Source organism: Fundulus heteroclitus, unplaced genomic scaffold, assembly GCF_011125445.2.
Source record: "Fundulus heteroclitus isolate FHET01 unplaced genomic scaffold, MU-UCD_Fhet_4.1 scaffold_191, whole genome shotgun sequence".
Classification (NCBI taxonomy): Eukaryota; Metazoa; Chordata; class Actinopteri; order Cyprinodontiformes; family Fundulidae; genus Fundulus; species Fundulus heteroclitus.
Window position 1 is genome coordinate 264,399 of NW_023396603.1, and position 25,282 is coordinate 289,680.

General features: G+C 40.7%; 1 protein-coding gene across 1 annotated transcript in view; it reads right to left on the reverse strand.

The window, feature by feature from the left end:
* The window catches only part of LOC105922785 (sarcoplasmic/endoplasmic reticulum calcium ATPase 2), a 135,929-nt gene that overhangs the window by 103,350 nt on the left and 7,297 nt on the right, over positions 1–25,282 (reverse strand). The window contains exon 5 of the mRNA XM_036129598.1: positions 14,355–14,493. Coding sequence (XP_035985491.1) covers positions 14,355–14,493 — 139 coding nt within the window. The remainder of the gene's footprint in view (positions 1–14,354; positions 14,494–25,282) is intronic.

The window sequence follows — 25,282 nt, forward strand, 5'->3', positions numbered from 1 at the left end:
AGATTAATTGAAATAAAAAAAAAATAGTTTGACAGCCCTAGTTTAGAGATAATACATCACGCTTATATCTGGTTGAAAAAAGAAAAGCGAAAATTGAATAAAATTAATAAAAAAAGGAAACGGAAACTGAACTAAAAGGGCGTTGCACCGGGGAACGTTTACATGGGCTGGGAAGAAGAAGGAAGCGGAACAAGAAATCAGCTGTCAAAAAAGTAGCGTAAAGAGTTAGTTGGAGCGGAATTTGAATTGACGGAGCAGAATCGACACAAAGTTGCTGAAGGTGTGCGGTTGCTAAAAACTGGTTTGTGACTGGACTGCTATGGCGTCTCAGGTTGAGGATGAAGGAGATGACATGGATTTAGGTGACTGGACTCCAGTGCGTGGTAGTAGAGGGTCGGGAAGAGAGAGAAGAGAAGGAAATGTGTCAGAGACCCAAAGTAGCAAACAGAGTCTGGAAGGAAACAGTTCGGATGAAAACAATGTAGTGTGTAAGAGAATAGTTCGGGAAGAAGCTAAACTAATAAAGTTTAGAAAGGAGGATGAAGGTATTCATCTTAGTCCGTTAGCTCTGTCGAGAGAATTAAAAAAGAAGTTTGGAGAGCTGACATTTGCTAAGATACTTAGAGATGGGAATCTTTTGGTTACAGTGAGGAATGAAGAACAGAAAAAATAATGAGCACCCAAAGTATTTGTAAAAAAATGATTACTCAGGTAAAGATTTTGGGAGAGGATAAAGTAAGAGGGGTGATTACAGGTATTCCAGTGGAGGAAGATCTTGAAAAGTTCCGACGAAGTATTTATGGAGGAGAAGTAAGCAAAATTAAAAGATTGATGAGAACAGTTGAAGGTGAAAGAGTGGAAAGTCTCAGTAATGTTGGAGTTTCAAACAAATGTTCTTCCTGAAAGGGTAAAAGTTGGGTGTATGTGCTTTCCTGTGAGGCCATATATCCCTCCGCCTCTCAGGTGCTATAAATGCCAGAGATATGGACACATTGCTGCAGCATGTAGGGGAAAACAAAGATGTCCAAAGTGTGGAGGAGAGCATAGCTATGATGAATGTAAAAATGGGAAGGAAACTTGCTGTAATTGCGGAGGGCAACACAGAGTGACTTATGGAGGATGTGAGGTCAGAAGAAAAGCAATGGAAATCGAACAAGTTAAAGTCACCAATAATATAAGTTATGCAGAAGCTGCTAAAAGAGTGAAGACAAAAGAAGTGATAAGGAAAGTTCAACCAAATCCAACACCAGAACAAAGACAGAGTGGAACTGAAAATGTGCTAACAGTTGAAAAGATATTGTTGTTCATTGCATATGTCATAAATTGTACAGATCAAATTAAGCAAAAAACTGAAAAATCTAAATAATTGTGAAAGGGGCAGAGAGGTTTTTTGGTATAAAGGACATATCCTGGGAGCACATAAATAAGAGACTAGGGGCAGGAGGACAAGAAGACAAAAACTGAAAATCTTACAATGGAACGCTAGAAGCCTTATTGCAAACGGACAAGAGTTTAAAGGATTTGTTAGAGAATTTAAAGAACATATAGATATTTTATGTATTCAGGAAACTTGGCTTAAACGAAATCTTGATTTTGTTATAAAAGGATATGAAAGCATTAGAAGAGACAGAGAGGGAGGATCTGGAGGAGGGTGTATAACATTTATAAAACAGGGAATTCAATTTAGACTACTGGCTAAAGGAAGAGAGTTGTTTAATGGGCGGGTTCTGCCCATACATTGTTACAGAAATTTGGACAGTAAATGGGCCATTTAAAATAATCGACTTCTATAATCCATGTAAAAGACTTTCAATAGATTTAATGGAGGAACTTGGGGTGTATTTAGATGGTAAGGTTATATGGTATGGGGACTTTAATGGGCATAGTACACTATGGGGTCATCATAATGATCAAAATGGGGATATAATAGAAGAAATAATGGATGTTAAAAATTTGGTTTGTCTAAATGATGGAAGAGGAACAAGAATAAATTTTAGAGATAATACAGAGTCAGCAATTGATTTAACATTAGTTTCAAATTCTATAGCAGGTGTTTGTTTATGGCAAGTAATTAATAAAACAACTATAGGAAGTGATCATTATCCTATTGTGATTGAAATAAAGTTAAATATAGAAAGGTATTGTATAAAAGGGGTAAAGAAATGGTGTTTTAAGTCAGCAGATTGGGAAACATTTAGGAACAGCAGTGAAATGAAATTGTTAAAAGTGGATGAGCAGTAGTATTGATGAAATAAATTTTTCTATATGTAATGCTATTTTAGAAGCTGCTAATCAGGCTATAAGGAAGAAAGGTGGGGGAAGGGAAAGAAGGTTGGTGCCCTGGTGGACATCAGAATGTAAGGAGATTATCAAGAAACGAAATAAAGCTTTCAAATTATTAAAAAGAAATCACAACTTTCAGAATCTGAATAACTACAAGAAATTACAAGCAAATGTAAGAAAAATTATTAAAAATGCAAAAAGAGAGTATTGGAGGAGTTTCTGTAATTCAGTAGGAAGGGAGACAGATATTTCTAAGGTGTGGGCAACAATTAAAAGGATGAATGGGATTAAAAGAGTGAGTGGATATCCAATATTAGATGATGGAGAAATAACAGCAGTTACTGACAGAGAAAAGGCAAAAATGTTAGTAAATACTTTTGTTAAAATTCATAGCTCTGAAAATATTAGTGAAGAAGGAAAAAAAGGAAGAGAAAAGACTATTTTAGAAAACAAGTATTTATTACAGCAAATAGAAGATAAAAACAAACCGTTGAACATGTCGTTTACAATAACAGAACTGAATAGGGCTTTTAAAAAATATAAATTATCAGATCCAGGAAAAGATCAAATTTATTATGATTAGTAATTTAGGCGAAACTTGTAAAAATATTTTATTAGAAATGTATAATAGGGTATGGGAAGATGGGGAATTGCCAAAGAGTTGGAAGGAAGCCGTAATTATTCCAATTAGAAAACCAGGGAAAAATGAGACAAAACCAGGAAATTATCGGCCGATAGCTTAAACATCCAACTTATGTAAAATAATGGACAGAATGATAAATGAAAGATTAATATATTATATGGAGAGCAAGGAACTTATATCATCTTATCAGAGTGGTTTCAGGAGAGGTAGAGGTACAATGGATCCAGTTTTATGCTTAGTGCATGAAATCAGAAAGGCACAGGTGAATAAAGAGAGTGTTGTGGCAGTATTTTTTGACATTGAGAGAGCATATGATATGATGTGGAGGGAAGGGTTATTGATTAAAATTAGAAGAATGGGTATAAATGGTCATATGTTTAGATGGATTAAAAATTTTCTGGAAGAAAGACAAATACAAGTGAGGATAGGGAAGGATTATTCTGAGAGTTTGAAAATAGAAAACGGGACACCACAGGGAAGTATAGTAAGTCCGTTATTATTTTCAGTGATAGTTAATGATATGTTTAAAGAAATAGAGGGTGGAATGGAATTTTCATTATTTGCAGATGATGGAGCAATGTGGAAAAGAGGAAGAAATTTGGAATTTATTGTAAAGAAACTTCAGGGAGCAATTGCAGTTGTAGAAAAATGGTCATATAAATGGGGATTCAAATTTTCTGTAGAGAAAACTAAAATAATGTTTTTTACAAGGAAAAGAGTTGATGGAAAAGTTAACTTAAAATTATATGGTCAAGATTTGGAAAGAGTTAAACAATTAAAATTTCTTGGGATGTGGTTTGATGAAAGAATGACATGGGGTGTGCACATTAAGAAAATAATCGATAAATGTAGAAAGGTACTAAATATAATGAGGTGTTTAGTTGGAACAGAGTGGGGAGCTGATAGAAAATCATTAAAGCAATCTATACTGGGTTAATCAGGTCAGTACTTGACTATGGATGTATAGTCTATAACTCAGCAGCAGATACAAACCTCCATAAGTTAAATATTATTCAACATCAGGCTTTAAGAATATGTACTGGAGCTTTTAAAACATCGTCAACAGCAGCATTACAGATTGAAATGGGAGAAATGCCTCTTAAAGTTAGAAGGGATCAATTATCATTAAACTACTGGTCAAATTTACAGGGACAAAGGAAGGATCATCCAACATTAGATGTGCTTAAACCTGGATGGGAAAAGGAAAAGAAAAAATTAAAGAGCTTTGGATGGGTAATAAAAAATAAAGTTAATGAAATTAATTTAAATCAGTTAGATATATGTCAGACAGTTCCGTTAACAACAATACCACCTTGGATACTTCCTGATGCTAAAGTTGATCTTTCATTATTAGAAAAAAAGGAAAAAGATAAATATCATATTATGAATAAATATATAGTACTAGAACACTTAAATAAATATTATAATTATATACAAATATATACAGATGCATCAAAAAACACAGCTAATAGGGTAGGGATAGCATTTATCATACCACAGTTTCATATTAAGGTAGGAAAAAGGATTAGTGATGGAGTTTCAGTATATCCAGGAGAAATGCTAGCTTTGCTTTTAGCAGTTCAATGGGTGGAAGAGGTAAGACCATTAAAATCTATCATTTGCTCAGTTTCTAGTTCATCATTAATCAGTTTGCAAAATAATCAGTCAGACAGTAGACCAGATATGTTAATTGAAATACAACAAACGCTTTACAGAATAAATATGATGGGGTTAGTAGTAAATTTTGTTTGGGTTCCGGCACATAACGAGATTAAAGGAAATTAAATGGCAGACAGAATGGCTAAAGAGAGTACAAATAAGGTAAGGGTAGATATTAATGTTAGTTTTGGTATAACAGAAATAAAGGGTATAATTAAACAAAAAGCCAAAGATAGGTGGCAAAAGTTATGGGATGAAGAAAAGAAAGGAAGGTGGCTTTATAAAATACAAAAGAGAATTGGACAAATGAGAATAACAGAAAGGAACAGGAGAGAAGAGATAATTATTTCACGGCTTAGAATGGGACACACTGGATTGAATAGATCATTATTTTTGATAGGTAAACATCAGACAGGGAAATGTGACTGTGGGGAAGATGAGACTGTGGAACATGTCATTTTGAATTGTAATAAATAGTGGATTCAGAGAAACAGGTTGACAAGTAAACTTAGTAACATGAAAATTAAACTTGATATTGTTGATTTATTGCGAAAGGAATCAGGAAGCAGATGATACCAGGTCATATTTGAGTTTTTGAAACAGAGTAGGTTGTATAATAGGATATAGTTTTTTTGTTTTTTTTTGTCATGTGGTCCACACTCCATACCAGTTGGTGGCGGTAATGCTCACCTAAACGTTTTTTGCCAACCGCCAATAAAAATCAAGAAGAAGAAGAAGAAGAAGCGTTTACATGGGTGGACCCATAGACATAATATAAGAGTAGACGCGTCATTGGGCGGGTTCTGCCTATGCTGCGATGCGTCAGAGCGTCCGCCATCTTTAATGTGGCAAATCTGCAGTTACTAAGTTACTTAAACAGTATCAGAGGGACTTTAATCTCTGTGTCAGGATGCAGCTTGTAGGCTGCAGTCTGTGCCTCGCTGCCTCTCTCCCTTCCCTGCTCAGAATAATTAAATCCACCTGTCAGGCTGCAATCAACCTTCAACTGCTCTCACCCGGTTCCACCCTTATTTAAACTCACCTCATTCTGCTCTCGTCGCCGGTCCGTAGTGTTCAGTCCTGCTCAGTTCCTGCTAGTATCCAGTGTCAGCTCCGTTTTTGTTGGAGTCAACCTGAAGACGTTACTTCAACTTGGTTTTTGTTCAAGTCATTCCCCAAGTCTCTGCTCAGCTCTGCTCCGCTCAAGTTCTCAAGTTTCCCCAGCTGCTCCACGTTCTCAAGATCCAGCAAGTTAAGTTCCACGGTCTCAAGTTCTCCAGCAGTTCCTCGGTCTCAAGTACTGTTCCACGGTCTCACGCTCTCCAGCAGTTCCTCGGGCTCAAGTACAGTTTCACGTTCTCAAGTTCACTCCACCCCGGTCTCAAGTCTTCAGCTCCGGTGTTCCTCCCTGGTCAGTCTCCCCGCGCTCCTCCTGTCAGCCAGCTTCTGCACCCTTCATCTCCGTCCATAAAGACTCTGGTTCCTCTGGTCATTAACCATCCAATCTGTACAATAAAACTCACTTCAAGAACTAGCTCTGTGTGTGCGTGCTGTGTCCGGGTTCATCCAAAGACAAATCATGACACTCTGAATATACTTTGTATTTGAAGTATTTTTGTTTTTGTAATATTACAAGTTTATTTTTGTATCCCTTTAGCTTCATTCTCCTGAATTTATTCTTCTAAAAAATATTTAAAATAATCTAACCTGGCCCCATTACTCCAGGAGTGAAATAATTCTGCAAACTGTGACTATTCTGGAAATGTTCCCCCTTAATTCTCATAATATGACGGTTTTCTCATAACATTATCACTTTTGTGTTTTTTTTTTTTTTTACTTTATTGACCTAGGACTTTTTTTCTCATATTATTAATTTTACCTCTTTGATACTCCCCCAAAAAGTCTGTTCCTAAAGGTTCACATGTGACACGGTTTTATTAATTAATGAAGACCACAATGTTTAGATTTAACAAATTGATCCTTATATAGCCTGTGTTACCACTCTGCAGCTTTAGTGTGTCCAGTTTTGCAACGTGGTGCAGCCTTAGTTTATAGAAGGCAGATACAAGTAGTGAAATCAGCCAGAATACATTTTCATGCAGCACAGGAATGAGGCATCTTCTTTGATTCACGTTCACAATAACAGAACTCAACTTTTTTCTGCCACATACAATATGGCGGCGACGTTGACGTCCGGACCTGCGCCCTATGACGCGTCTACGTATATATGTCTGTGGGGGGACCGACACTTCCGTTATGGAAGACAAAGAGTTGCACCCTTGCGGGGCTGAAGCGTAAAACCGCGTGTGGACGAAACATTCGGGAGTCGTAGCCAGCGCACGCTCTCCACTTTTTAAACTAAGCGATATCATGTAAGATTTCATGATCTATCTGCATAATGAGCTGTTACCTTTTCACCGGAAAAGTTTTGAAAGTTACCTCTGGGGAGCTGATGCTGTTAGCTGTGATAGCACATCTTTCTTCCTCAGCCAAACAGGCGCCTTTCAGTTTTGTTCGGGTGCGCCCCCTGCTGTGGGGAAGTCTTCTTCTTCTTCTTCTTGTGGGAGGAGTGTGAGTGAAGGAGCGGAAGAGAGAGCAAGTGAGAAACTCTGTTTGAGTGGTTTTTATTACTTTTTTCTGTCCTTTTTCACTGGGTGAGTGTAAATAGTGTGTATATACTTGTTTTACTTTGGTTGTTAGGGTTTTTTGGTTGGGTTTGTGGGGTTTGGTGGTCGGCGTCTTAAACGCCATGGTGGTGGGTGGTGGTGCTGGTGTCTTCTCCGCGCTGACACGGAGGAACAGCATCAAGGTGGGTGCCGGGTCTCCGTGCAGCGTGGAGGACGTTTGTTTGGGTGAGATTATTGGTCATGGTTCCATCAAGTATCCAGGTCAACAAACAACACCGCAGGCTCCGTTTATAAGGGCCGCGGTGTTGTTTGTTGAGCGGGTTGAGCAGGCGAACCTGTTGGTCGAGTCGGGCATCTTGGTGAACGGCTCGTTCCTCCAGGTGTCGCCGCTCACGCAGCCCGCTACCAGGATGAAAATTACCGCTGCTGAAGCATGTTGTCTCCCACCGGAGACAACTCTTCATGATTCTGAATAAACGCGACGAGGAGCTAAACCTGCATTTCCGGGTGAGAGTGGGCGAATTTGACTATGTCTTGTTCGCCACCTCATCCGGCATGAAGTGCTTCGGCTGTGGACAGGAGGGACATTTGATAAAATCGTGCCCGAACAGAGCTGGGTCGGCTCCGCGGAGCAGCAGTCTGCGGCAGCCGGGGAGCAGGTAGGTGTGTCCAGCGAGGCTGGAGCTCCTGCCGTGGTGGAGGAGTCTGGCGCTGCGGGGAACTCCAGCGTAGCCGCGGAGGAAGCCGTGGCGTCGGCTCCGGTCGCTGGAGACCAGCAGGAGAGTTTAGTGCACTGTGGACAAAACATCTGATCCACAAAAGAGTGATTGTGTGGTGAGTGAGAGGAGCACGGTGGTGTGTGGTGGTGGAGAAACTTGTGTGATTGGTGAGAAGGTGGAGAATCAGGGTGAGATGGAGCAAGATGGTGTTTGTGGAGAGCAGAAGGGTGAGACTGGCGTTGAGGTGACTGGTGTGTGTGGAGATCAGGGAGGGAAAGGTGAGGTGGTGGCAGGTGGAGGGGAGGTAAGTGTGGAGGAGCCTGTAGTGGCTCCTGTGGAGTAGAAAGTCGAGGGAGAGCAGTTGATGGAACAGGAGGCGCCTATAAATTTAAAAAGACACAGTAAGAGGAAAAATGTGATGACTGCTGTTCAGAGCAATAAGCAGGTCAGCAAGCTGGCCACAGAGAGAAAGGAGGTGTCAGACAGCAGTGACAGTGAGGGTGAGCTGTCTGACAGCAGTGAGGTGTCTCTGTCCCAGGGTAGCAGTGCTGAGGCACGTTATCCCGTGGAGTCTTTTAATAGTTTTCTCCAGGAAAAAAAAAGATTAAGAGGAATAAAAGTTGAAAAAGATTTTCCTAATTTAAAAATATTTTATTTCTCTGCAAGATAGTATATTAGAAGAAAAGAAGAGTCTGGGTTTTCTGATCAGGAGGTTTTTAGACTAAAGAAAATTATGGGAAAAGTGAGAAAACAATTTTGAATAGAATGATGACCACTAGCTTCTTATTATTATTATTTATTGTGCGTATTTTATTGTGGTGTTGTTTTTAGCCTTTTACCCAACATGGATAATTTTAAAATAGCTTCTTTAAATGTTAATGGAGCTAGGGAGGCTGTTAAATGCACCATGAGTTATGAAACAGCTAAACAGAAAAGAACCAGTGTTTTATTTTTACAAGAAACGCACAGTGATATTAGCAATGAAGCAGACTGGCGCAAGGAATGGAAAGGAGAAGTTTTTTTTAGCCACGGCACCTCCCAGAGTTCTTGGGTAGGCCTCCTCTTTTCCTCAGCTTTTACCCCAAACTCTTTTAATGTCGAAAGTATCGTCCAGGGAAGGTGTCTTCTATTAAAAGCTCAGTTTGACCATTTTAACGTAGTTTTTATCAATATTTATGCTCCTAACGTCGATGCAGAGAGGAAGCGTTTTTTAGAGAAAATTGGGGAGAAGTTGGGAGATTGCGGGTCTGATGATTATGTTTTTTTAGGTGGGGATTTTAATTGTACGGAAAATGAATTGTTAGACCGGAATCACAAAGAGCCTCATCAAGCCTCCCAACAAGCCATGCGGCAGCTGGTCTCGTCTCACGGCCTGGTGGACGTATGGAGGAGGATGCACACAGGCTCCAGACAGTACACATGGTCCCACAGTAAAGAAAACTGTATCTCTTAAGCTCGTATTGATCGTTTTTATTGTTTTAAACATCATTTTAATGTGTTTAAAACATGTCAGATTTTACCAGTAGCTTTTACTGACCACTCTGCTTTTAGCGAATGTTTTTATTACAAACATTTTACCTAGAAGCGCCTACTGGCATTTTAACCTGGCTTTAACTTACGATCGTAGTTTTAGAGAAGCTCTAAGTTATTTTTGGACTGTTTTTAGACAGAGAAAGGGTGATTTTACTTGTCTAAGGCAGTGGTGGGACTATGGAAAAGTTCAAATAAAACAACTTTGTCAACAGCATACTCTTAATGTCACTAGTGACGTCACCAGATCTATCAGAGATCTGGAGATGAACATAGTGGAACTAGAACATTAAAGTGGGTCCACAGGAAATCGAGAGCATATTGAAGCTCTCAAATCCAAAAGTCTAGTTTTAGCCAACCTGCTGGGGTCTAAAGTCCAAGGCGTGTTGGTTAGGTCTCGGGTTCAGAACATCACAGAGATGGATGCTCCCTCTAGCTTCTTCTTCAGCTTGGAGAGGAAATGCGGGCAGAGGAAGGTGATCCATTCCCTACTATCCGACACAGGGCAGCAGGTGAGTGAACCGGGCCAGATTAGGAGGAGGACTATAGAGTTTTACTCCTCTCTGTTTAAGAGTAAGTATAAGGAGAACGAGGAGCTGTTTGGGGAGTTCTGTGGTGGGGTGCCCCAGGTCTCTGAGGAGACCAACGTACAGCTGGAGCGCCCCCCTGGGGGTACATGAGCTCCACACAGCCCTCCTGAATATGCAGGGCCACAAGGCCCCAGGCATCGATGGTCTTACGGTAGAGTTTTTCAAAGCCTACTGGGACGTCCTGGCGGAAGACCTGCTGGAGGTCTATAATGAGAGTTTGGCCACTGGTTCACTCCCGCTTTCGTGCCGCTGGGCAGTCATCACCCTCCTGCCCAAGAAAGGGAATCTGCAGGACATTAAGAACTGGCGCCCTGTGTCTCTCCTCTGCACCGACTATAAGATCCTCTCCAAAGCCTTGGCTACTCGGCTGAGAGAAGCTATGGAGCAGGTCATCCACCGGGACCAGACTTACTGGGGATGTTTTGGAGGTCTCCGGTTCATTGGGTTAAAGAACTGGTTTGATCGCATTAGATCAAGAAAAGGCGTTTGATCGTGTCGAACACGGCTTCCTGTGGAAAACTATGGAGAGGTTTGGGTTCGGCGCTGGTCTGATCTCCAAGATCAAGGTGATGTACAGTGGCATTGAGAGTATGCTAAAGATCAACGGTGGTCTGTGTGCTCCTTTTAGGGTGTGTAGAGGTGTTCGCCAAGGCTGCGCCTTGTCCGGGATGCTCTACGTGCTCTCCCTGGAATCCCTGCTTCAAAAGATACGTTCTAGTGTTCATGGTTTGGTTTTACCTGGTTTTAATAGTAGAGTGATTTTATCTGCCTATGCTGATGACGTCGTTGTTTTTACTAGAAACCAGCAAGATGTTGATAGACTGGCCGAGATAACAACTAAGTTCTCGTTTTTATCTTCTGCGAGGGTGAACTGTGGGAAAAGCGGAGCCCTGGTAGTGGACGGATGGCGTGGAGGGCTCCCGGTTCTCCCTCAGGGACTTTTATGGAAAAAAGATGCTTTTAAATATATTGGTCTGTTTTTAGGCAATGAAAACACTGAAAAAAAGAACTGGGAAAACATGGAACAGAAAATAGAAAGTAAACTAGAAAAGTGGAGATGGCTACACTCCCACATGTCATACAGGGGAAGGGTTTTGGTTTTAAATAACCTTGTAGCATCTCAGCTGTGGCACAAACTTTCCTGCTTAGACCCACCGTCTGGTTTGTTGGCCAACATACAAGCAAAAATGGTCAACTCTTTTTGGAATGGGGTTCATTGGGTGCCACAGTTTGTGTTGTTTTTACCCAGAAAAGAGGGGGGCCAGGACCTTGTCCACCTGGCCGGGAGAACAGCGGCTTTTAGATTACGTTTTGTTCAAAAATACCTGGCAGGGCCTTCTGACTTAGTGTGGAGGGACGTGGCCAGCTGCATTTTTAGACGTGTAAATAACCTGGGGCTGGATGCGGGTCTGTTTTTAACTGATTTAAATCTTTTAAAGTTAAGGGGATTGCCGAGGTCTTATCAGGGTGTTTTTAAATCATGTGCCCTGTTTAAATAAAAGCCATCCCAAACAACTAACTCTCTGCATTGGCTTTTACAGGAGCCTTTAATCGGTGGGTCCAGGCTGGATGTGTGTGACGGCGCGGGACCAGGGGTGTCGGCCAGGGAGAGGAGCCGGTTCCATGCCTACTGTGAGGGACAGAGCCAACCAGACCCAACGGACTCCTTTCCTGGCCTGAACCTGGATCCTGGGTTCCCGGAGAGAAGTGGACCTCTGCTCTCCAGCCTGGACCCACAGAAGATGGTTTTATTCACTATGGACCAGAAAACTGTTTATGGAGTCTGCTCTAAAATAATGAATCGAAGACACCTCGAGAACCGCGCAGTCAGTGTATGGACAGATACATTTTCTGGTAGAGCACCCCAGTGGAGGACTTTATACAAGCCTCCCATAAAAAAAAGAACTGGTGATCTCCAATGGAGGATTTTACACAGTGCCATCGCCACAAACTCGTTTTTATCGGTTATTAATCAGGTGTTTTAAACGAGTGTCCTTTATGCAGTCTGTCTGAAAATGTTTTTGAATAATGTACTATTTAATCCTGTGTGCCCAAATGTAAGTCCTAAAATAATTGTTTCTTCTCTTCTGTTCCTCCCTGCCCATCTCATTTCTCCCACTCTGCTCTGGATCACATAAAACCATCTTACTTTCCTCTCTTCCTCCCATTGCTTTTGCCACCTTTCCTCCATCTTCTGTTTAATAATGCTCTTTATTTCCATCTTACTAATTTTAACTGACACATCAATGTATTTTCTTGTTGTAGCCTCCTTTGCAGCCTTATCTGCCATTTCATTTCCTTTAACTCCCATATGTGCTGGTACCCACAAAAATATGACTAATGTCCATCATTTGAATTCTGTATAATGTTTGCTGAATTTCTATCAAAATATCTGGTCTACTGTCTGAGTGTTATATCTGTAAACTGATAAGTGATGAAGATGAATCTGAACAAATAATCACTCTCGGGTCTTATTTCTTCTACCCATTGCACTGCAAACAAAATTGCTAGCATTTCTCCTGTGTATACTGATATATTATCACTTGTCCTCTTTCCTACTGTAATATGAAACTCTGGAAAAATAAAAGATACTCCTATCTTGTTATCTAAACTTTTTTTGATGCATCTGTGTAGATCTGAATGAAACTGTAGTAACTATTAATATATTCCTGTATTGTATTTGAATTTAAAATAAACCCCCTGACCTTATTTCCCTTTAGCAATAGTGTTAGATCTACTTTAGTTTCAGGTAGTATCCAAGGTGGTACTGCTGGCAGTGGTACTGTTGGACTGAACATTAAATCAGTTAATTCTAATTCCATTGCTTTTTGTCTAACTGTCCACCCAAAGCTTTTTCTCTCCCTCTTCTCCATTTCCCAACAAGATGTTAAAGTGCTCTGTGCTGGGATGATCTTCACTATGACCCTGAAAATTAGCCCAATAGTTTAGAGATAACTGAATTCTTCTCAATGTCGGGAAGTCTGAACAACAACAACTCTTAATGCATCACGTGACACAAATTTACCACAGCAGGGGTGGCATTGTTTCGTATCTCCTCGCTGCATCAACCGATCTGCACCAGATTTTTTGTGAGTCATGGGGAGCGCTGCCCAATGCGTTTGTGTGTATCGCCCGGTGGACAAGCGGGGAAAATGCCTGACAGCTTCTGCGGTGGTTGGCGGCCGGCGGTGCGCGAACCCCCACGTTGGCCAATAGGCCTGAGCGACGCTTGGCTGCGAGGGCCGTGAAGACCGCATATCGCCGGCCTTTAATTATAATTATTTTAATTATAATAGCTGTGTCTGGAACAAAATAAGAGCAGTATGCTTGAGTGTCATCAGCTCGTGCTGATGTCACTCAAGAAGCAGTTGGTTTGCTGTAATTCACTGCAAATTTCCCTCAAAGTGTCTGTGTGACTATCTGACAGCTCCGTTGTCATAGTTATTTGGACACTTCCAGGTATTTTTACTCATATGCATATGTAATCAGGGCAAGGACAGGGCAGCCCTAGGTACACGTGCAGGTGTATCCAAATACATGCAAGTTGGGATTTATCAAGGCAATGCATTCAGTATGGACCTCCAATCCTACAATAATTCAGAATACCTACAGAAATAAATAAATTACTCGATAAAATAAATAAAAGGCCAAAAAGTAGCTAAAATATTTAATTGTATGTAATTAAACAAATAAAAATGCACCAGTAATTGATCAATTAATCACCTACAAATATATCTTTCTAGTTTAATATTAAACTCCTATATTTTATCTTTTGCGTTAATGCATTTAAACCACTCACTGTCAATCATCAATTTTTCTTGAACTCTTTATTTCGTCTTTGTGTATTTATTACAACTGAGTTTTTTCTGGATGTTGTCCCCCTCAAACATCTTAGTTTTTTCAATCTATTTTACTGTCCTTTTTAATTCTGAAACACACATAATATACCTCTACCAGAGGTCTGGGAGCTTGAGGGTTTTTAGGATCTTACCTGTTCCTAAGATTGCGCTCGTCTGAACTGGTCTGATGATTCTCCAGGAATCTGTTGGAGCTACTTCTCCAGAGTGGGGGTTACTGCCCCAAGTGCTCCAACGACCACAAGCACTACTGTTGTTTTCACCTTGCAGTCTCGTCCCTGAGCCCTTGGTATTTCTCTAGTTACTTGTGCTCTTTTTTCCTGATGTAGTCCCACTGCTGCTGCTGTCTCACTGGTTTATTTTTAAGATATTTCTCTGTGAAATTCTGGGCTAATCTAAATAGATCCATGCATCAAAGCAGAGTATGATGTACATACTTTACCTACCAGCAACTTCAACGATGTCTCCAGGAACGATGTCTTTGGCTCTGACTCTCTGGACACTTTTCTTGTCCTGTCTGTAGACCTTGCCCATTTCAGGCTCATACTCCTTTAAAGCTTCAATGGCATTCTCTGCATTTCTTTCCTGGTGGACAAGAAATATCTTCATTAATATATTGTTCAGGACCTTACATTCTTAAAAATAATAAGATATAATACAAAGTTCAAATATTCAACAAAACCTAAACTTTTCCTCCACTCAACTTATAGTTTTAGTTCTTCTCCAGGTAAAGCAATAGCAAATGATTCTCCAGATTAAGTCTTCTTTTTTCTACTTCCCCTGTTATTTAGAAGCGGATGGGACAAAAAACTAAAACGTTTCATTCATGATATATTCTTATACTTGGTAAATCAACACTTACAATTTAGATAATTTTAAAGTGAAATAATATATATAATGGCATATGATTATTCCTTATGTAATTAACTAACATTAGCATTTGTGCTTTTATCCTAAATGTACTTAGAACAATCGAAAGGCAAAAATAAGATTTGGATGACATGATTGTGGTATGAAAAAAGTTACTATTTGCATATTCTCCTGTAATATTTTATATTATTTCTTATTATATAGACCAGTTCACGCGTGACGTCAGCGCTACATCCGGGGTCCCGCGGGTAGGCAAAAAACAGTACTGTTCTCGTCTACTACATGACAAAACGGGTGATTTAGAGCGTACTTTTAGTTAGTTTATTTTTGGAATCTAAACAATGCCTACGACTTGTTGTACTCCCGGTTGCACACAGAGGCATTCTAAATCGTCTGATGTACGTTTCTGTCGTTTACCAAAGGACGAAGAAATAAGAAAGAAATGGATAATTTCAATGAAAAGAGCGCAGGCAGACGACACCGAAAATGTTTTTTTAACCTACCGGGCGGGTCTTCCTCTCTGCTGAGGCGCGGTCTGTGTCCGACGCCGCTTTCTGCTGTTACACAAACATGTCTGAACATCCATCAATCCATCCATCCATTGACCCGCTTAATCCCTCATGGGGTCACGGGGGTTGCTGGAGCCTATGTCCCGATATAAAATAATTGTAGCCGTTAAGTGATTTCATGGCTTTCATACTCTCTCGTGTGTACTGGCCTGCGTGTTTATAAGGCAGCTATATATGTTGCGGTACGGAACACTTGGCCAGCATTTCACAGACTCGCTCCGTCCCTTCAGGCTTTTGCTGTATGGATCTGGCAATCTGATATCATCAACCATCAACTTACTCTTAAAACGATCTTGTGATACGTTATCTAAAGAAGAAAAATACGTGGAGAACTCGTCAGTTTCTCTGTTTGCGTCCGCCATTGTGTTCGCCTCTTGCCTACCAGTCTGGCGCGCATGCGCGAAAAACCCGGATGAAAACAATAGCAGTGAACTACCCTATCGCATGTAGTGCCTCAGCCATATGGAATACAAATATCAGACAAAAACCTAAGAGCCGTGAGAAACATGAGACTCCTGGAGCTTTCTAGGACTGCCCTCACAATAGGACATCTCCTGGCTTTTAAAAAAACGTTCCTTCCGATTCAAATCACCCTCTTTTCCCGCTGCCTGTAGCAGCACCGGAGTGTTGCAGTTTCCTCACACTGGAACCAAAGTTAAGTACAGTCTGCTTTCTGTGAAATCAGTTATTGAAACAGCAGCCAGTCACCACCACCCCCAGCCTGTCTATGATCATTTTCTCAGCTTTTCCAGGAAAAACTTACCCGAGAATGCGTGAAGTGCTTCTTACGGCAGGATGCAGCTGTGAACAGCATCTCTGCAAGCCATGCAGAGATCCCTCACAAGCCCCTTGCTAGCACTACTGATCCTAAACGCTGCAGCCTTCATAGGCATGATACGAGGACAGTGCAAAGAGCTGCCACACCAGAGAAGATGGCAGAAGCTCCTAGAGTGGGCACAAAGGAGACCGAGAGCAGAGGCTTACTCACCGCCAGCCCCTTACACTTACTATGGCCCCTGCAACAAATCATTGCCACTGGATGCCCCCCAGCCACCAAAATGGAGTACAATAAAGGATGAGGTTTGACAAATAAAACAGGAAAAGTTAGTTTGGTATGAAACAATTGGAGATTGTTTACTTCTGATGTGCCATCCCTGTGTTTTATGGTTAAACTGAAGTTAAGAACTGAAAAACAGGAGTTGTGGAAAAAGGCCGAAGCAGCTCCACTCGAGGCAGAGATTAGATGATTAGAAGGAGCTCTGCAAAGACAGTGCAGTAAACGCATCACTCACAGTCCATATGGGCTTTGTCTACTTTTCTGCATGAGGAATCTCATGTGTGGCCTGAGTGTATGTAAAATTATATAAAATGTGTATGTCTCACACTGAGACTGTTAGATTTAACAGATCTGGCTAACAGCTTGCTACAAGTCAAGTTAAACATAACTAGGCATAACGCTTGATTTCATTTCACACCGCAATTGTTTGATAGTGACATGAGTGGTCGTACAGCAATAATAAGGAACATTAATGGACACGTGATAAGGAGTTAGTCCCAAAATAACTTCTGGTCGTCCCTCCCCTTTAATTTTCTTTCCACCAATTCAAATCTAATTATTACTGGAGAAATAATTACATTAATTAAAAATTACTGCCCTTAGGGTTATTGATTTTTAACTAAGCAAATAATTCTTTACAATATTACTTTCTCAAATAAGGTTTCTTGCTTGAATTGCATTGTGAAATGGATGAAAACATGTTAATTGTTGTTGTAAATAAGTTACGCTAATTTGACCTCATTCTAATTACTTTCAAGCTATAAGTGGTATTCTTCTTCAGAAACTGTTTTTGTTATACTGGTTAAAATCATCCTTCCATTCTGAAAGTAGTTAATATATTATACATTCAAAAAAAAAGAGGTCAAAAAATTGTTCTCTGTGGGAGCTGCAGGCCTATAAAAACGCCAAACAATCCTTTCCATTCGATCCGAAGAGCGAGAATTTGTCAGAGTTTTGCTACTTTTCTACTCCATAGACATTATATACTCACCACCTCAGTCCCTCAAGTTCTGGGGGAATCGGCTTGTCTATTGGTTGTCCCACATGCCAGGGTCACGGTGGTGGCAGCCTTAGTGGTAGGCCCAGACTTCCCTCTCCCCAGCCACTTGGGCCAGCTCCTCCAGGGGAATCCCAAGGCGTTTACAGACCAGCCGAAAGCATAGTCCCTCCAGCGTGTCCTAGGACTTCCTCTGGGTCTCCTTTCAGTAGGACGTGCCCGGAGTACCTCACCAGGGAGGCGTCCAGGAGCCATCCTAACCAGATGCCCAAGCCAACTCAACTGGCTCCTCTTGATGTGGAGGAGCAGCGACTGTACTCGGAATCTCCTCTGGATGACCGAGCTTCTCACCCTATCTCTAAGGGAGAGCCCAGACACCCTACAGAGAGAACTTATTTCGGCAGCTTGTATCCACAATCTCGTTCTTTCAGTCACGACCCAAATCTCGTGACCACACACAAGGGTGGGAAAGTAGATCAACCGGTAAATCGAGAGCTTTGCCTTTTGACTCAGCTATCTCTTCACCACAACAGACTGGTACAGCACCTGTTTCACGCCAGACGCAGCACCAATCAGCCTAACAATTTCAGTTCCATCTTTCCCTCATTCGTAAACAAGACCCGAGACACTTAAACTCCTCCACTTAGGGTAGGACATCCTCCACGACACGGAGCAGCAACAGTGGAGAGGAAAACTCCCCTTTAAAAGGAGGGAAAACCTCCAGCAGGAACAGGCTTAATGTGAACGATCATCTGCCTCGACCGACTGGAGGTTAGAGAAGACTGAGCAGAGACAGCAAAAGCCCAGAAGCACACACTGATCCAGGAATATCTATGTTATATGGTAATAACACTTGATCTAGCTCCCTGGATGGTGTCACAGCTAACTTAATGTCAGACTAAGTGTACCTACTATGAAAAAAAATACAGAGAGAACATAAAGTTAAAACTTGAAAAAACAACAAACAATGCAAATTGGAGAACAGTAGGAGAACTCAGCACAGTGAGAAAAATAGATCTTGTTGTCCTCCAGCAACCTAAGCCTATAGCAGCAACCAGTTAGGCCTAGAAATATTTGGACAGTGATACAAGTTTTCTCTGATCTCTGATTTATGATAGAGCTTGATTATTAAGGGATTTATTAACCTAACAGTGTTATGTTTTTGGACTGTGGGTGGAAGTACCCAGAGAAAACCCACACATGCACAGGGAGAACAGGACCTTCTTGCTGCAAGGCAACTGTGTCAACCAAGTATTGGTTTCACTATTATCCCATTATCATTCTTTAAATATCCTGCAGGGGGTAGTAATGGACTAATATGGACAGCTAGAAGGAAGAAAGCCCCCAGTGTAACTGGTGCTGTGTGTGTGTGTTTTGTTTCTGAAGGATGGAATGGGAATTTTTGAATGAAAATTTGGTAAAAACAAAATTTCGCTGTCAGGAACTATTTAGGCCCTCAGTCATCTGTGGAGTTTCATGTTATTAAAAAGACTTACATGACCCAAACTGGGATCCACCAGTGATTCACCAGACTCCATTCTTCTTTTCTCTATTTTGACCTGATTAAACTTTTTCACGTGAGCTCTGTGGACCTTCCTAAATACAATACAGGCTGCTGAATGGATCAGGATTTCTTATTGGTGATCCACTAACAGAAAGATGGAATCTGACTGATCACCCAAACCTGCCTGTCAGACATTCCCCGCTGCATTATAAAGCTGCTCTTCTGGGCCACCTTCATATTAATGACTTCATTTATCCCTCACTTCACTGTGATGTCTTCAAATTATTCTAAACACTGACAGAAACCGTTTCACAGAAATACAACTCTATGACAACATAATAAAACTTTAAGCCAATGACTCCAGAAAAAAAGTACAGTGATTTTAAAAAAAAAGCATGTGATTGGACCATAACCAATAAAACATATATTTTCCAAAAAATAAATTGCATATTGTAATTCCTCTTACTACAGATATCCTACAATATGATAACAGTTGAGGAAAAAAGTTTAAACAGGGCCAAGTAAAAATTAGAAGCAAAGGGTGATTCGAGTTTTGCTGCTCAGCCAATCAGATTGCTGTATTGTCAGCCGTGCGAGTTCAACCAGTTCATCATGGCTGCGCCCATGAGGTGGTGTATGCATCTGTTTCCTGATGAAGAAAACCCAATAATAAAATTTTCTGGTGTAAGTTGGCAGAGACTTATTGAATGCTGCAAGTCCTGGATAGATCTTGATGGCAAGGAAAAAGAAATATCCCAGTCTTTTGCCCAATTTACCATGATATCCCCAAGACCTGCTGCACTAGGATACCACCAGAAGTGCTTCACAAAATACACAGACAAAACCAAACTTGGGATAGCCCGCAAATGAGTGGAAGCCAAGAAAGCCAGAAGTCAGCAGGACTCCAAAAAGCCAGATCCTGAACCAACGCCATGCAAACACCCGATCGAAAGGGTTTTTTTAAATAAAAAGGAGGGAATAAATGAAAAGATTAACAAAATTTCATAAGTCTGAATCAGTGCTAGCTATCTCAGCAACACAGCAAACTAGCATCCCAATCCTACCTACATAACAGTTCTAATCCAATAGCCTATGCTCATATCACATTGACATGCATTTCTTTGTTTTTATTATGGTAATATATCACAGTGTAGGCCTACATCCAACCCATATGGTGCAACTGTTTAATTATTTACATTTAATTTTAGTCTGCATCAAACTTGGCTTCCAGAGGAGGAGCAAACATGTCCTACCGATGTCATGCATCATATTGTTAGGATATCAACAAGGTCAAGTGGAACGAGCTGTTTATCCCAGAACTGCATGGCACACTTAGATGGCACTGACCCAAAAGATTGGCACATATCTATCAGATACCACCCCGGAGGTGACACAGTTTCCCTGCTGATGTTACAGTTGGATGTGTACAGCCCTTGCATGGGTGTGTCCCGAGATCCCTATATAATGTTTGTGTGATGAGCACTCGAGGCCTCCTGCCGATCAGGGGCCCATCAGCGCTGGTGTGACTGTAACTATTTCTCTGTCTTTACGTAGATAAAATATAACTAAAAGCATACTTGTCTTGTTTATGCGTCCTACATTCAAGGTAATAAGTAAGTGGGGGTCGCCTGACTGGGTAAAACGAACTGGGTCCACCGAGGGTGCTTCACCGTAGACGGGACACGGTGAAACATTAACAATATGTAACAAGGACAAATATATCCAAGATCCAGTTACAAGAAAAAGGCAGAGAGAAAACTTTCACTTTGTGAAGACCAAAGTGGTAAGTGGTATTTTGTTTACTATTGTTAGCATGAATATTTTGCTATTTCTAACAAATTTTACTCTCCCTGGTGTAGTTAAAATATTTCAGTAACTTCTTTTAATTGTTAGATAACTGACCAGTTCAGGAATGTATGTTATTTATAAAAAAAAATAAATAAAAAAACAGTTAGGGACTCATTGATAGATTATTCATTACAGTTATTGTATACTGTGTTTTGATCAGTCATGGCACATTCAAAAAGTTAGTCAAACGTTTGTCGGTATTGTGTAAAATGTAGTAGCTTTTCACATGTATTAATCTCTACTCTCATTCACTAGTCTTGAATTTATTTTATGATTTAAAATCAAACTGACAAGTTATGTTTAGATTTTTATGGCCTTGTTGTTTTAGGGGGCAACTTGATCAAGGCTGCAGAAGTTCACAATGATGAAAGAATCATTCTACAGACACGAGGAAAAGATGTTGTGGCAAAGTGCGGTACCACAGATCGTCTTATAAATCCTACACTTGCATACTGTCTAAGACAAGAAGCAGTCAGGAACACGCAAGAGATTATTACGGTGCAGCATTTGGAAATTCTGTGAAACTATTATAGAAGGTTGTATCTTATAAAATAATGAAATATTAAGATTTACAAAACTTGCCTCCATGTTTGTAGATATCATCCAGGAAACTGAAAAACTGCATATAAAGCCTAGTGTTTCCTTTTAATTTTTTAAAGAAAAAACTTAGGTCTAAGTATTCACTCCTTCAGTTTCTTAAACAATCAGGGTGAGACAAAAGCGAGATTGTCTTTGTGAACAAAAGTAAGTCAACACTAGGTGATAAGTGGAGTTCTGCCAGTACAAGTAGTAGCACTGGTACCAATAATAATTACTCTGACAGGTCTGAAGTGGGTTTGCTCACCAGTACCAGAATTACCAGAACAAGCCGTTGAAAATCTGTCTAGGACTTGCCAGTATATAAGGATGCTCATTAGTGAAACACAGGGTCTTAAGAATATTTGGCCTCCTACTGCCTGTGATTTAAATGTTCAGTCAGCTGTGAGATTTGTCCCCCCACAGCTGTATAAATCTTCTGCCATGGATTCTACTCATTGGAAAATCCAGAGAGATTGACAAGCGTAAACTTCTATCATACTTTCTCACACCAATACCTGCCTCATTGGGTAGCAGTGGTGGTACCAGCATCTGCAAGTCAAACAAAGCAGCCTTAATGCATGAGCTGGAAAAATCAGCTGTGTATGTAGATGAAATTCCAAGGGGTTCTGCCCTGGTGATTGATTCTATGGCAACAATTAGAGCCCTTGTAAATATTCCAACCACTGTTGTAGAATTTGCCCTGAAAATTTTGGATGGTCTAGTCATATTAGGTAAGACTAATGGAAGTAGTCATATAGACTTTGTTGTTGACAGGTACCGTGACGTAACTATTAAAGCTGGCGTGAGAGACTATCGAGCTTCAGCAGGTGTTCAGGTTATTAGGATAACAAGAGCTGACCAAAATGTACCAAAACAATTAAAAAAGTTCTTATAAAGTGGGAAAAACAAGGAGATTTTATTCTCTTACTGGACAGTATGTGAGTCATCTGTATTTTGGGATATAAATGTCTATGTTACACATGGTGATAAGTGTCACAGCCTATATCAATGGCTCCCTCTCCCTCACTGATGTTAGAACCCTATGTTGTGATCACAAAGAAGCTGATACTGCAGAGGTTGGAAAACATCTGAAGTCTGTGTGTCCTGGCAGCGAGGCGAAGGGAGCAGAAGTCCAGAATATGACCAGGACATGACATCCTGTGTGACCCAAACAGAGGTCAACTGACAAGATAAGGTTGTCTGTTTTTCAACGTTTGTGGAGCTGTTCCCAGAAATAAGACCAATGTCTGCCAAAGGAGGCTGGAAGCACGTGGACACTGCTGGGTCACGGCGCGGACCAATGGATGCACGTAGAATCTTATTTGTAACACACACCCATCTGTGGGATATAAAATGCATGTGCACTTTGTTGTGTCAGAACTCTAGCTCACACCCGTTTGTACGTGCGAGTATTTGAAATAAATGGGTTCTCCAGTTGGCAAGCAGAGAGACCTCGTTTCCCTGTGTCTTCCTTCTCTTTTTACGGGTTAATGGTTAAGTAATCTCCCACATAATAAGACTTCTTCTTCATGCTTATCATGCTTCATTAGAGTAGAAATATATTGTCATCTTGAGTCCAGACACTGATGTTATGGTCTTAGCTATAAGGTGTGCTCATTGCATTGAGAGTCGCTTGTTCTTCAAGACGGGGACTGGCAACAAGACCTGTATGATAGACATTTCTCAGCTAGCCAGTGTTCATGGTCCTAGGAAAAGTCGGGCTGTTGTTGGTATACACGTCTTCACTGGGTGTAACACTGTTAGTGCCTTTAAACGAAAAGGGAAAGTTAAAGCTCTAAAGCTGATGCTAGAATCAGAGCCAGCTATTAACTGCTTCCAAACTATTGGAACCAGTTAGGATGTTAATGAGTTGTTCCTTCAGCTTGAAGAAATTGTATGTCACCAGCAGGTCTGCTGGTGGTACCTAGAGTCTCTAAAAGAAGAATGGGAGGCAGATCCTTTAGCTATCAGGCTCCTCTCCTGTGGAACCAACTCCCAGTTTTGGTCCGTGAGGCAGACACACTGTCTACTTTTAAGACTAATCTTAAAACTTTTCTTTTTGACAAAACCTATAACTAGAGTGGCTCATGTTACTCTGAGCTACCTTTATAGTTTTACTGCTATAGGCTTAGGCTACTAGAGGATATCAGGATCTAATTTTATCACTCTACAGAGTTCTACTGTTCTTCAATTATGCATTATGTGTTGTCATTTCGGCTTTAACTTTCTGTTCTCTCTTATCTTCATAATAGGTACACCTGGTCTGGCGTTCTGTTAACTGTGACATCATCCAGAGAAGACGGCTCACCCGCTACTACCATCTAATGTAGAACAGATTACTGAATCAATGTGTGCTTCTGTGCTTTTTTGTCTCTCTTGTTGTGTCTCTGCTCTGTCTTCTGTAACCCCCAGTCGGTCGAGGCAGATGACCGTTCATACTGAGCCCAGTTCTGCCTGAGGTTTTCCTTCCCGTTAATGGGGAGTTTTTCTTCCCACTGTCGCTTCATGCTTGCTCAGTATGAGGGATTGCAGCAAAGCCATGTACAATGCAGAATACTCTCCCTGTGGCTCTACGCTTCCCCAGGAGTGAATGCTGCTTGTCGGGACTTTGATGCAATCAACTGGTTTCCTTATATAGAACATTTTTGACCAATCTGTAAAATCTGACCCAATCTGTATAATATGATTGAACTTGACTTTGTAAAGTGCCTTGAGATGACATGTTTCATGATTTGGCGCTATATAAATAAAATTGAATTAAATTGAATTGACAGAAAGACTGTCAATTTGTAAATGGTGCCAGGTACAATATGTTCAACCTGCTGTGTATATTGGATAAATCTCTTCCACTCAATGAGGATTGGCCATGTCTGGTTGATGGAAGATGGAGTACTCTCCTACTGTTGGATGTCCGATTCCCCAGCTCCATCTGATGTCACAATGGACATTTCATATATGTGCAAGAAAAATCCAAATCACAAATCTTTTCTTGTAAGAGGGACAATTTGCCATATAGTTAACTGTGCCAATGTCTTAACTGTAAAAACTAGTCCTGGAAATACAGAAAATGAGAATGACACTGATGGAATATATACCAATGATGATGAGGACTTGGAGGGTTCAGATGATGACTCATAACAATGTATGTGTAAGTTAAGATTTAAATATCAAGTGTAAATATGTGTCAGTCATAACTTTTATCTTAGATTGATTGAAATCGTATTTTATGCTTTCTTCTTTCTGTTTGCCATGAAGGAGCAGTTGCCTGAGAACACTGAGCTGACCACTTATGCGCGAATAGATTCATCTCTGCCACGTGCTCTGAATGGCCTGATGGCTTTTTGCGTTATTGACGTACGGAGTCTTTCTATCACAAAACATTTTTTTTCTCTTTTCCACTGACTTCCATGATCATGTTTGATATTATGTTTTATGATGTTTATACTGTGATGCTGCATTATGTTGATCGCTATGGTTTATGATTAAGAATGGAAACTGTCTGCTACAGATACACACACCAAGATGTACAGTTTTTGCAATCTTTTTGCTTTGATATAAAGAGAACCAGGATCTGATGGGTATCACAGATCCGTAAATTATGCGGTTAGGCTACTTTTTAGATTCAATACGGTGTATTCGCGCTCTGATTGGCATAGAGTGGGATTCCCCTTGACTGGGCTGCATCAGTTTTTACCATTTCTTAAACGAGGTGGCGTTTTTTGGTGGAGGCCGAGCCCACCCTGTGATGCCCCCTACTGGTACTCTTGGATTTGTAAGGTTTGAAAGTGATGGATGTTTATCCATGGGAATGGAGAGTGAAGGACCAAGTAGGAGGTTTTTCAGGGTGGAGGTAGAGTAGACAGATTTAACCTTGGTTGCGGAACAGTCTTAGCTTACCTAGTCTAATGTAAAATTAAAATAAGGAACCTAAAACAGGCCAAGCTCAATTA